The 11682-nt window shown below is 53.0% G+C and overlaps 1 protein-coding gene across 1 annotated transcript; it reads right to left on the bottom strand.

Moving 5' to 3' along the window:
• Positions 1-3592: 3592 nt before the first annotated feature.
• KPNA7 (karyopherin subunit alpha 7) lies at positions 3593-11442 on the bottom strand. The gene is made up of 10 exons (XM_009896902.2): positions 11377-11442; positions 10613-10741; positions 10056-10138; positions 9363-9631; positions 8800-8882; positions 7056-7319; positions 6067-6300; positions 5552-5734; positions 4746-4895; positions 3593-3670 (listed from the first exon to the last, which is right to left on the bottom strand). Exons 1-10 carry the CDS (start codon positions 11440-11442, stop codon positions 3593-3595), a joined length of 1539 nt encoding a protein of 512 aa, XP_009895204.1.
• Between the last annotated feature and the right edge of the window lie 240 nt (positions 11443-11682).

Raw genomic sequence — 11682 nt, 5'->3', positions numbered from 1 at the left:
CTTGGCCACGCCCACGCCCCCCCTCCCACGCACGTCGGAGGGTGGTGACGTCAGCGCGCGGCGCTCGGTCGTCCCCAGGCGCCATTTTGGGAAGGTCGAAGGAGGGCTGCGGGGAGGGCGAGGAGCGGGGAACGCATGCGCCGTGATCGAGAGGCGGCGCCCCCTGGCGGACGGGTGGAGGTGGGAGGAGGGTGGCATAGGGGTGATACAGGCTGCAGAGGCAGGGCACGGATTGTATAGGGGTGCATAGGAATGGCGTAGTGTGTACAGGGGTGGTATAGATCCTATAAGGATGCCTGGGGGTTGTGTAGGGATGCATGGAGATGGAAAAGGATGTATAGAGATGCACCAGGGTGCCTGGAGGTCCCTTGAGGTGGCACACAGTATGTATAGGGGTGCACAGGGGTACATAGGGGTGGAATAGAGGCTACACTGGGTGACATGGAGGGTAAATAGGGGTTCTAGGGAATGGCATGGGGGTGGCATGCAGAGTGCATAGGGGAAGAGCATGGCAGGTGGTATAGGGGCCCATGGAGGTGACATACAGGGTACCTGGGGGCAGGATGGAAGGTGGCATAGGTGTGCATGGGCTTAGATTGCAGACTGCAAGAGGTGGCACAGAGGGTGTATGGGAGTGACATGAAGGACAGCATAGGAGTAACATAGCTATGCCAGCCTCTCCCTGCTCTGGGGCAAGACCCTCTCTCCCTCCCTGCACCAAGACACCACCCACCCCAGGCAGACCCCTGCCTCCTGCCCAGCCCAGCTTGCCCAAACCCGTTTCTCCCACCTCCTCATCCTTCCCACCAACCCTTGGGTTTCAGTTTGTGGAGCTCCCCAGACCAGCCCCCAGGGGCTCCAGGTTTGCATCCTCAGAGACTGCCACCAAACCCCCTTCCACCTGCTCCAGCACAGCCAGACCTGGGTGATGAGTGCAGTGGCTGCTGGGGAGGCTGCAGGGTGCACCCATGGCAGAAGGAAATGAACAATTAGGCAGAAAGGGACTTTAGAATAGACTTTGCTTCATATGTGTATATTATTTGGATGCTAACTCAGCTCAAACAAGGCACCACAGGCACCCTCAGTCCTTTTCCAGCTCTCCAGCAACATAGGGACCAAGCAGCCTCCATGGTGCTCCTCTGGGGCTGGGACACAAGATGATTTAATTAGGGAAAAGACTTTCTTTGTGCATCTCTAGAGGGAGGCTGAGCTGCTCTGGGGAAGCAGCACAGCAGCACCTCACCCTCGCTGCTCCCTACAGCTGCCCTATCTCATCCCATGGGGAGAGCTCCCTGAAGAAGAGCACCAAAGCCAAGTTTGCCACAGCAGCTGCTGGCTGTGCCCCGGGCAGGAGAGACAAGGCTGGCAGCAATCAGAGGAGAGCAGCTCCAATTAACTAGGCAAGCAGATGCCTGGAGGTCATTCACACACCCACAGCACAGCCTCATCCTTCCAGCACACACCATAGAATCATTGAGGGTCCCTTCCACCCTGACACCTTCCAAAGTCATCTTGTCCAACCCCCTTCAAGTAAGCAGGGTTGCCTCCAACTAGATGAGGCTGTTCAGGGCCCCAGCCCTGAAATGTCCCAGCTCTCCAGGGTCCTGGTTCTCTGACCACTGTGGGGCAACAGCACTGGTGCCACTCCAAACACCTCTGCTTGCCCTGCAGCACTGGACAGCAGGCACATCACTGCTCTCAGAGCAAAGGACATGTTTTTGTGTCCATCACATTCAGGGCTACAGGGACACTTTCACTGCAGCTTAGGGACATGACAGTGGGAGCAAGCAGCTTGGGGCCCAGGGCTCTGCTTAATACCTACCACAGCTTCATCTCCAGCACATGCAGGAAAGAAAGAAGAGCTCTTTGTCTTTTCTCTTTCTAGCTTGCTTCAAGGCAGCATCAGCAAACAGCCACCCTGCTGCCCAAGCATAAAGGAGAACCCTGCACCACTGTGGGAAGAGCCAGAGAGGAGGCACTGGACCACAACCCAAAGTCAGGGCAGTTGCACAGCTCCCAGCTCCGGTCTGTGTCTCCATTTACACTGAGGAAGCATCTGCCTCAGATTCATTTTACCTAGTGAAATGTGACCCTTTCCAGATGCCACATCAGCCTGGTCAGCAACAGGAAGGTGCAACACAGCCTAGCCAGAGCCTTTGTGTTAACCCATGGGCAAAGGAGGGATTTCTGCAGCTGCTTGTTCCAGTCTTGTTCAGACATTGCTCCAGTGCAGTCTGGAGTGCAGGGGTTTGGATCCAAGAAATAAAACTTAAGGAGCATTTTGCCATTCATCAGTTGCACCCTTTCACCACAGAGTGAAACCCAGCTCTGGCACACAAACCCAGGGCTGCCCAGCCCCTCACAGGACATGGAGCACAACCCAACCTCTAACTAGTAACTCCCTTTTCCTCCTGGGTGGCCTGAAGGAGAAAAAAGTTCTGATGAACAGATCCAGGGTGGAGGAAGAGGTTCTGCCTCCTGGTGAGATTTTCCCTTCAGATTCAGTTACCCAGCACCTCACCTCCCACTGCCTCCAAGGAAGTAAAGCCCTGAACCTAAGCAGGGTTGTCTTGAAGAGTCAACCCCCCCAGAGCAGGGAACAGAAAGGTGCCACCTCGATCTTGCACAGAAAGCCCCCCAGACAGCCTCAGGCCCTAGTGACAGAAGGCTTCTAGCAGAAGTCTCCACCACAAGGCTGTAGCAGGATCCAGCAGCTGGTGAACCTGCAGCAGTTGGTGCCACACATCTGCTAGCAGAACACTACACAAAGCTTCAGGGATGGACACACAGCACCAGAGCTTGATGTAAGCTGAGCCTGAGAGCCACAGCCACTCCATCCTCACTCAGAGCCTGCACCCAGAGACCAAAGTTGGAGGGCTTAGAGATAAGGATTCAAGAGCAAGGGGCAGCAACATGCACTGGAAACCTGAAATACAGGTCCTCAATATTAAAGGGCAGCTCCAGATCCAGGGGCTCCAGGCTAGTGGATAGCATCTGTAAAGCTGCAGTGGGAGGTGAATTGCTGTCACTCCAATAGCTGCCTGACAGCCTTCCTGCCTGTGTCCAGGCTCTGACACTTCCACATGTAGTACACAGAAGGGTGACCATGACCCACCTTCCCCTGACCCATGTCCTTGTGCTAAAGCATCTCCCCTCATACAGAGGTGGCTTCACCTGGAGAGCAAAACACTTCAAGTAGCTTTTCAGAGCTGTTTCAGCCAATCCAAGTCAAGCCAAGCAGCTTCAGCACAAGCAGCAAGATCCAGCTGGACTTGGGGGGGGTAACATCCTTCTCTCCAGCAGCTTAATGCAGTCAGCAGAAATATTTCTGGCTGTGCTTTCAACCCAGAAGAGCCCAGGAGCTCAGACACAGCTCTGTGGGGCCTTAAGATGCTATGGAAGAATCTACACCGTTTGCAACATCAGCTTGAGGGAAAACACAGGCAAAGAAAGTCAGAAGGCAAGAAGTACAAAGACAGAAGTGCAATTTATTGACAAGCTTCAAAATGATCTTTGCTCCTCTTGGTTTGGATGGCTGAGCTCTACAAAGATCCCTCCACCCACCAGCTCAGAGCTGTGCAGTGCTTCACCTTCAGAAGTCAAAGTCTTCCTTGTCCACAGAGAAATCATAGAGTCCATCCTTAATCCCAGGCTGCAGCTCTGCACATTCCTGGGAGGAAGATGAGAGCTGGTTAAGGTTCTGCATTGTAATAAGCCCAAGCTTTTTGCACCAGAGTTTGCCTGAAGGTTTTTTCACTGCTTTCTTTGTTTGGAACAATTCTGCTGTAACAAGCTGTTAGGAGCAGCTTGACTAACAGGACCCTCCAAGACCAGACCAAGTCCTCCTGCTCTTCACAGCACACTGAAGCTGCAGTGTCCCTGCAGCTCCCAAAAAGCAGCCAAGCCTACAGGCTGAGGCTTTGGAAGCAGAGGAAGGGCTGGAGTGGCAGACCTCACAAATTAAATAGCCTGCTTGGAACAGCAGCAAGCCAGGACTGCTTGGGAGAGATGTTCCTTCTGGCATCCAGCCCCTCAGAAAGGTACTGGTGTGTAGGAGAGCTTCCTCCACCCCTTCACAGGGCCATCTCACAGCCCCCATGCCCTGGGCAAAGAACTAAGCCAGACATTTGCTCCCTGCTGCTGCAGTTCACATCTACACTGAGCCTCACCTCAGAGATCTGCCAAGCCACTAAGCCTCTTCCCTGATGCTTCCCCACCCAAAAAGCTAAGACCAGGACCAATCATGGCATCTGTGACAGTCATGCTAGCTGGTGTCCCATCCTCTTTTTCCACAAGTTCATTAGCATGAGAAGGGTCAAGTAAGCCAAATGCAACCTGAGCACACTCATCAGCTGAGTAGGAGGCTTCCATTCCTAGTGACAAGCCAGCTCAGCTCCTAAGGAGGAAGCTTCCCCACATTTGGTATTCATATCAGCAACTGCAGTGACTCCAGCTGATGCCAGTTTAAATTCCAGCAGCAAGATGCTATCAAGGCATCTCTTGTGCAACTCATCAGCTGACAACTCAGGGCTCTTACAGACCTTTAAAAACAGCTGGAACAAGCTGCAAGGACTACTCATGGAGAGGTCCCCTCCTAAAAAAGAGGCAGCCACCAACAAAACAAACCCCAAATAAAAACTGCAACAGAACAACAAACCCTGTTCCAGCATCCTTGAAGTCTCTGCTTCATTCCCATCTGTAACAGCTTCTTATTTTCAGGTGAGGAACAGCAACAGCTCACATACCTCTGTGGAAAAGTATTTCTCTATGATATTCAGGGCAGCTCTGTAGACCATGTTGTTGTCATGGGTTTGCAGGGCTTCAATTTTCTCCAGACCACCCAACTCTTCCACCAGCAGACAAAACCTCTCTCTCTCCCCCAGCTTCTCAGCTACCTGGAACATCAGATAGGCAAGCAAGAAGAATAGAACCTTGTATCTGCAGCAGGTCTGAGATAGTCTTTACTCTAAGGACCCTGATCTGCAAGTCAGGGAAGCACAATTCTTGCATCTATGGTCCCTACTCAATCCTAGGGGTAGATCTGTGTCTATAGAGCATCAGTCCCTGCTGGGACTTACTGCACAGTGGCTTGACTGCCAACCAGACAAGCTGCCAAGCTCTCCTCAGTCACAGCCACACACCAAGCAGCAGCAGGTGTGACCTGCCAGCCACTGTTTGCCAAAGCCATTTCACTGGTTCAGAGGTGTGACAGGAAACAGGCTTTCAAAGGGAGGCAGAGACCCAAACTGAAGCACTCCCAGGACCACCTCAGCAGCTGCATTTCTGCAAGACCTCCACCTCTGTCCAGCTCAGAGGACCACCACAAATTCTTTCCCCCTCCAGAAGGGCTGAAGGGACAGGAAGCAAAGAGAAATACTTTGGAAACAGCCTTGTCTCTGGACAACCCAGGAGGCTGCAAGAACAAGTCAGACAGCATGAGAACCTCTCAGCTCCTACAAGGTCAGCAGCTGCTGTTCTAACCCTGCAGTGGGAGCACTCAGCTCACACCATGCTGCTCTTTTGGAGAGGGAATGCAAGAGACAGATCTTACCAGAAAGAAATTTGAAATGGTGTCCAGGATGATCAAGACAATTTTGCTGTCTTTAGCCAAGAGCAGGTTGAGCAAAGGTTTGAGGATCCCAGCCTGGATAAGTTTCACCACCTGCTCCACAGTGCCTCCCGTTGTGAAGTTGGCCACTGCCCACACTCCTTCTTTCTGAGCTTTGAAGTCCCCCTGGAACAGCAGCACAATGAAGGCACCCCCAGACTTCAGCATCCCTCTGAGATCAGTGTGAGGTGAGGACAGCCATTTCCCTTGGTCCAGCCCACCTTCCCCAGCACCTAGAGATGGGTGAGCACCTGGCAGAGCTGCTAAGAGCAGCTTCAAGCCAAGCTTTCATGGAGGTGTACTGCAAGTCCAGGAGCCCAGGCTGCTCCAAGGACCTCAGCACTGAAGCAAACTGCTTGGGTGGGTACAAGTGGTTCCCAGATGAGGCACCTTGGACCTCATGAACCTCAGCACTGCTTCTGCAGAGCTGTAAGAGCAGCACCACAGCCATCCCTTACCTTATCAAGCACCTCCATGAGAGATGACAATAACCCAGAGGTGATGAGTTGCTGGATCTGATGGCAAGGCCCTGCAGCAACATTACTGAGTGCCCATGCAGCTTCCTTCTGGATAGTTGGCTTTGGGTGTTGCAGGAGCCGGGGCAGGACACCCAGGAGGCCAGCATCAAGGGCTGCCTGTGTCTGCTCATCAGTCCCAGTGACTACATTCCCAACAGCACGGAGAGCTGGGGTCTAGAGAGATGGAAGATGAGGAAAACCTTTACCTCAAGAGAGACACACCAGAAAGTCCAACAGGATCTAAGTGCCTGATCCTTCAAGCAAGGAAAAACAGCTCATGGACAGTTGCTGTTGTATTTGCAGACCCATCCTCCTAGTCTGCTCTAAGTACTGCTCTGGGCTGGCCAGTAAGATGAAAGAGCAGCAGCTTGACCAACAACCAAGACTTACTGCAGTCTGAGAAGACAGCAAAACACATGAGCTACAAAGCAAGACATGCCTTCCCCCTCCTCAGGTATTCCTACAGTAAGGACCAGAGGTTGGAGATTTGTGATTGTTTCTGTGATGCTGTGAAACATTCAGATTGGAAAAAGCCCTCAGGATCGCCAAGCCCAAGCCAGAACCCCACTCTGCATGGGTCACCCCTAAACCATATCCCCAAGCACCACATCCGAACTACCTTCAAACACAGCCAGGCTTGGGGACTCCACCACCTCCCTGGGCAGCTCATTCCAGTGCCTGACCACTCTTGCTGGGAAAATTTTCTCCCTAATGTCCAGTCTAAACCTCCCCACTGGCAGCTTGAGGCCATTCCCTCTTGTTCTATCACTAATTACCTGGGAGAAGAGACCAGCAGCAGCCTCTCTACACCACCCTTTCAGGTAGTTGTAGACAGCAATGAGGTCAGCCCTCAGCCTCCTCTTCTCCAAACTAATGATCCCCAGCTCCTTTAGTCACTCTTCATATGATTTATCCTCCAATTTTCCTACCATAACAACCAAGTCTGGGCTGCCCATCAGCTCCACCAGCCTGGGGAGAATCCCTGTGTCCACCACGATTTGGATGCGGTCGTTGGAGCTGTCAGTCAGATAGGAGATGGCCCAGCAGGCATCAGAGACAATCTCCTTGTCCTCATGCACTAGGAGGCAGCTGAGGACTGGCAGCATTGTTTTCACTGCCTCCAGGGCAGGGTAGGGGTTCTTGTTCCTGCAGAGGTTTGACAGCGTCCATGTGATGTTCCTCAGGAACCCAACCTGAAACAAGGGAGGGGTAAGATCCTCACTGTTTAACCACCAAGAAAGAGGTGGCATCTGGGTCCCTGTTACCCAGAAGCAGCCTTCCTAAATATTGAGGTTTATTTGAAGGAGGAAGATGTTACCCAGGGAAGGGACTGGAACAGTAGATTCACCTCCTCCTTCCCCCACTAGTCCTAATACCTTCAGCTCCAGTGGTGTGACAAGCCACAAACCAAAAGGTGCCAAACAGCTGACTTCCTTGGTCAAAAATCAGAGCATTCTTAGAATCAAGAAGGTTGAAGAGACCTCAAAGATCATAAAGTCCAATCTGTCACCCAACACCTTCTGACTACTAAACCATGACACCAAGTGCCACATCCAATCCCCTCTTGAACACCTCCAGGGATGGTGACTCCACCACCTCCCTGGGCAGCACATTCCAATGGCTAACAACTCTGTTAAGAACTTTCTTCTTCTCCTCACCTCAAGCCTGAACTTCCCCTGGTGCAGCTTGAGACTGTGTCCTCTTGTGCTGGGTGCCTGGGAGTAGAGGCCAACCCTCACCTGTCTACAACCTCCCTTCAGGTAGTTGTAGAGAACAGTAAAGTCTGCCCTGAGCCTCCTCTTCTCCAGGCTAAACAACCCCAGACAAGCAGGATTCTTCCCTCCCTGCCCCCAATATTAGCAGCTCATTGTCCTAGAGTAGAGCATCTTGAGGATTTGATTAGGTTTCATCAGACACTTCATCCCAGCAAGGATGCTCCCAGGAAAGCAGTGGAGCTGTGCTCAAAGCCTTGCAGCTCCCCAGCTGTGTGTACATCAGCTGGTGTTTTATTATCATGTTTCTTCCACACAGCTCCCTAAGAGACAAGGGTCAACTGGGCAAGGAACACAGCAGCCAGAAGTGTTGTGTTTGGGGTTTATGTTTGTTTCTTCAAACACACAAGGCCTAGAGGATGTTTTGTTAACCTACACAAACCATGCAGCTTCCACCACACCCAGGGATGGGAAATCTGGAGGCTTCAGTACCACTGCTGCACCCTCAAGAGCTTCTCAGTTCATCTTATGCTTCTGAGATTGTCCTTCCCCAGAAACAAGGCAAGCAGTGAGGCAGGCACCATTGCAGACAGTCAGAGAAGCCACAGACCCAAGTCCAGAGCTACCCAGCAAAGCAGCAGGAGGAAGCTTGAAGGGCAAGTTCAGCCCTAGCAAGCTTGCATATGCAAGTCTGCCTTGCTCCAGTTTCATCTTACTCCCAGCTTGGGATGGTCAAAGCTGGAGAGGGAAGCCAAGAACAGAAGACACTACCTTGCCTTGAAGGCTGCTTGGCATCCCCAGCTTTGCACCTAGCCAAAGGCAGGGTCAGTGTAAGAGCAGTGTAGGACAGGGTCTCAGTCACTTATACCAACAGCTTTGTGGTCCCTGAGGCAGATGATAGAGCACCACTGACCCATCACCCAAGTGATTTAGAGCTGTTAAGAACATCAAGGTTATTTACTGGAGTTACAGGTGACACCAGAGCCAGCAAGGGAGGAAGGACCTTGCACTTGATAAGAACATCTCTGTACAGAGGACCATCACCTGCACAGAGGAAGAAAAGGGCTGTTGGTTGCATCTGCCCAAGTCACAAAGCAGTCAGCATCAAATTGCAATCAGACCTGCAGGCACAAGCCAGGCCTGGGTGACTGAGCTTGGCTTACTCATGCTCAGGTGGGGGAGGCTTTACCAGGTAGGCAGATGTGTCATCATGGCTAGCCTGTGGCAGGCTAACCAGGCACATCCCATCCTCTTCTCCCCACAGACAACACTGGTGGGTTAGACCACCCCAGCAGCATGGAGGCTTGCAGCTGGCTTTGGTCAAGGCTCTCACAGAACCAACACAGGGGCTCAAAGCCAGGCCATGTGAAGAGACTGAAGGGTTAAAGGGGCTCAAGAGGCAGCAGCTTGGAGACAAAGCTGCAGGGAGATGAGGCAGTCCTGAGGAGCATCAATACTTAGCTCAGCACTGGCCTGGGCAGTGACCCCCTCCATGTGCCTCCAAGCCTGGAGACCTCTGCTTACCTGCAATATTGCCCAGTGCCCACACAGACTGCTCACTAACATGCATGTGTGGGGAGGACAGGAGGGAGATGAAGGGTGGGACGGCACCGCCCTCCACCACCGCCCTGGTGTGCTCCGAGGTGCCAGAGGCGATGTTGGTCAGTGCCCAGGCTGCTTCAAACTGCAGAGGAGCATTGTCCTCATAGGTGAGGAATTCAACCAGCCTGGGGATGATCCCCAGCTTGATGACCTCATTGACAGGGGGGTTCTTCTGCCTAGACAACAGTTTCCTGCAAGAACAAAGACAGCACAGCCTGCCCTGAGAAACCCTGCCTGGTGCTCTGGTAGAGCACAACCCTGGCACAGGCACCAACACAGGATCAGGTTGGGAAAGACCTCAGAGATCATCACATCCAACCTACTACCTAACACCTTATGACAACTAAGCCATGGCTCTAAGTGCCACATCTGATCCTTTTTTGGACACCTCCAGGGACAGTGACTCCACCACCTCCCTGGGCAGCCCACGTGCAGCCAAGCAAGGCACACAGGGCACAAACCGGGCACCAGCCAAGGGTTGTTTGGGCCAGCAAGGCTCCTTTCCCCTTCAGCTCTTCAAAGAGCTCCTCAAAAAGGAAAGTTCCTTCTGCTAGCAGGACCCAGCACAGCTCCATCAGCCACCTCCTCCCAGCACAGAGCAGCCAGGCAGCATACCTGGTGGCCTGCGTGGCCAGCAGCTGCAGCTCAGGGTTGCTCCCATTCACACACTCAACGATTTTCTCCAAGGACAGCTGAATCTGTCAGAGGGAATGATTGAGTCAGACACAAAGCCAGGATTCCCTCTGGTTTAATCTTCAATCAGCTGTCTAGACCCAAGTCAGTCACCACTTCATATCTAAGCAATGTCTGCTCTTGATGCGATGCAGTTTCGAGATGAGGCAGAGGAAAAGAATCCACAAAAGCCTTTGAGGCAACCAGTCCTTGTAATCAAGCACAGAAAGTCACTGACACCATAATGGCCCTGTCAGCTCACTAATTACCCCCCACACTGCACAGGGAGCCAGACAGGAGCTTCACCAGCTCCCAGCAGGCTGGAGAACCAGCCTGTTCGACCTGCCATCAAGGGAAGCCACACAGGACATCATCTCCATGCAAAATCACCACCCTGCAAAAGGCCAGGGAGGCTAAAACACTGCCCAGCACTGGCCATTCCACTCAGGTCCCTGCAGCTGGTCCCACAATACCTGCATCACTGCTCCTGCCCCACTCACCTCATTTGCTTCATCTTCAGCTGGAGTGAGGCTCTTGTCCATGGAGATGTTCCTGCGCTTCTGGATCTGCTCATCCTTCTTGGCCTTCCGCAGCTCAATGCTCACCTCCATCCTCTGCCTCCTCAAGGCCTGCAGGGGGAAAGGCACCACCTCATTCTACAAGGAGCTGAGCTACACAACCCTCTGCCCCAGGTTTCCTAGACAAGGCATCCAGAGAAATCAGCATCTGCTCTTGGGCAGCTCCCTGCTATGGCCAGGAGGGTTATGGGGGAGATGGGACAGAATAAAGCCTCTCACTTGGTGCCTCCCAAGGCTGTGGGCTGCTGGATGAACCAGCAACCAGGGCACATTTCTCAAGTGAATTTGCTGAGCCTGAAAAGCAAACCCTCATCTCCTGTATTGGCTTAAAGCAAGCTGACAGATCCCATGGTCTGACATCTCATATCAGCAGATAACTGCTGAGAGCTCACCATGCCAGGGTTAAACCTCCTCTCTTCCCCAGCTCAGCATCACCCACCCAAACCTCACATTCCCCTTGCCTGTGCCCCCACACTCCTTGCAGCCCAGCCAGCTCCACACCACACCTCAAAAGCTAACTGAGCGTCCCTGCTGGCACAGCCATCCCCACCCCCCCTCATTACTCCATACAGGTAGGCTGGGGGGCAGTCACCTGTGAGAAACCTTCACCCACATGGGCTCTTGCCAGCAGGCAAACCTCCAGTGGGGGCCACTGCCCAAAGTGGGTGGCAGAGATTGGTACTTACAGCTATGTCCTTGCCCTTGTTCTTGAACTTCTTCATCCTCTCGCTGTGCTCATTCGTGACTGACATCTTGACAGGTTTGAGAGAGACAGCAGCTGAAAGCCTTCACCCTTCTGGGGTTCAGGACAGAGCAGGGTCAGCTCAGGACTGCACCAGCAACATCCACCTCCACCTAGAGAGGGCTGGGACCCCCACCACCAGCCTGGGCCACACATTTTCCTTCCCCACCTCTCCAGTACAGGGAATGCTGGAGGCTCCCTGCTCTAAGCAGAGCTCAGTGTGATCCTCACAGGCTGCAGCCAAGTCACT

This window comes from Dryobates pubescens, chromosome 4, assembly GCF_014839835.1.
Source record: "Dryobates pubescens isolate bDryPub1 chromosome 4, bDryPub1.pri, whole genome shotgun sequence".
In the NCBI taxonomy this organism is placed as follows: domain Eukaryota; kingdom Metazoa; phylum Chordata; class Aves; order Piciformes; family Picidae; genus Dryobates; species Dryobates pubescens.
Note: the sequence above shows the minus strand (reverse complement) of the source record. Positions and strands in the feature narration are given on the sequence as shown.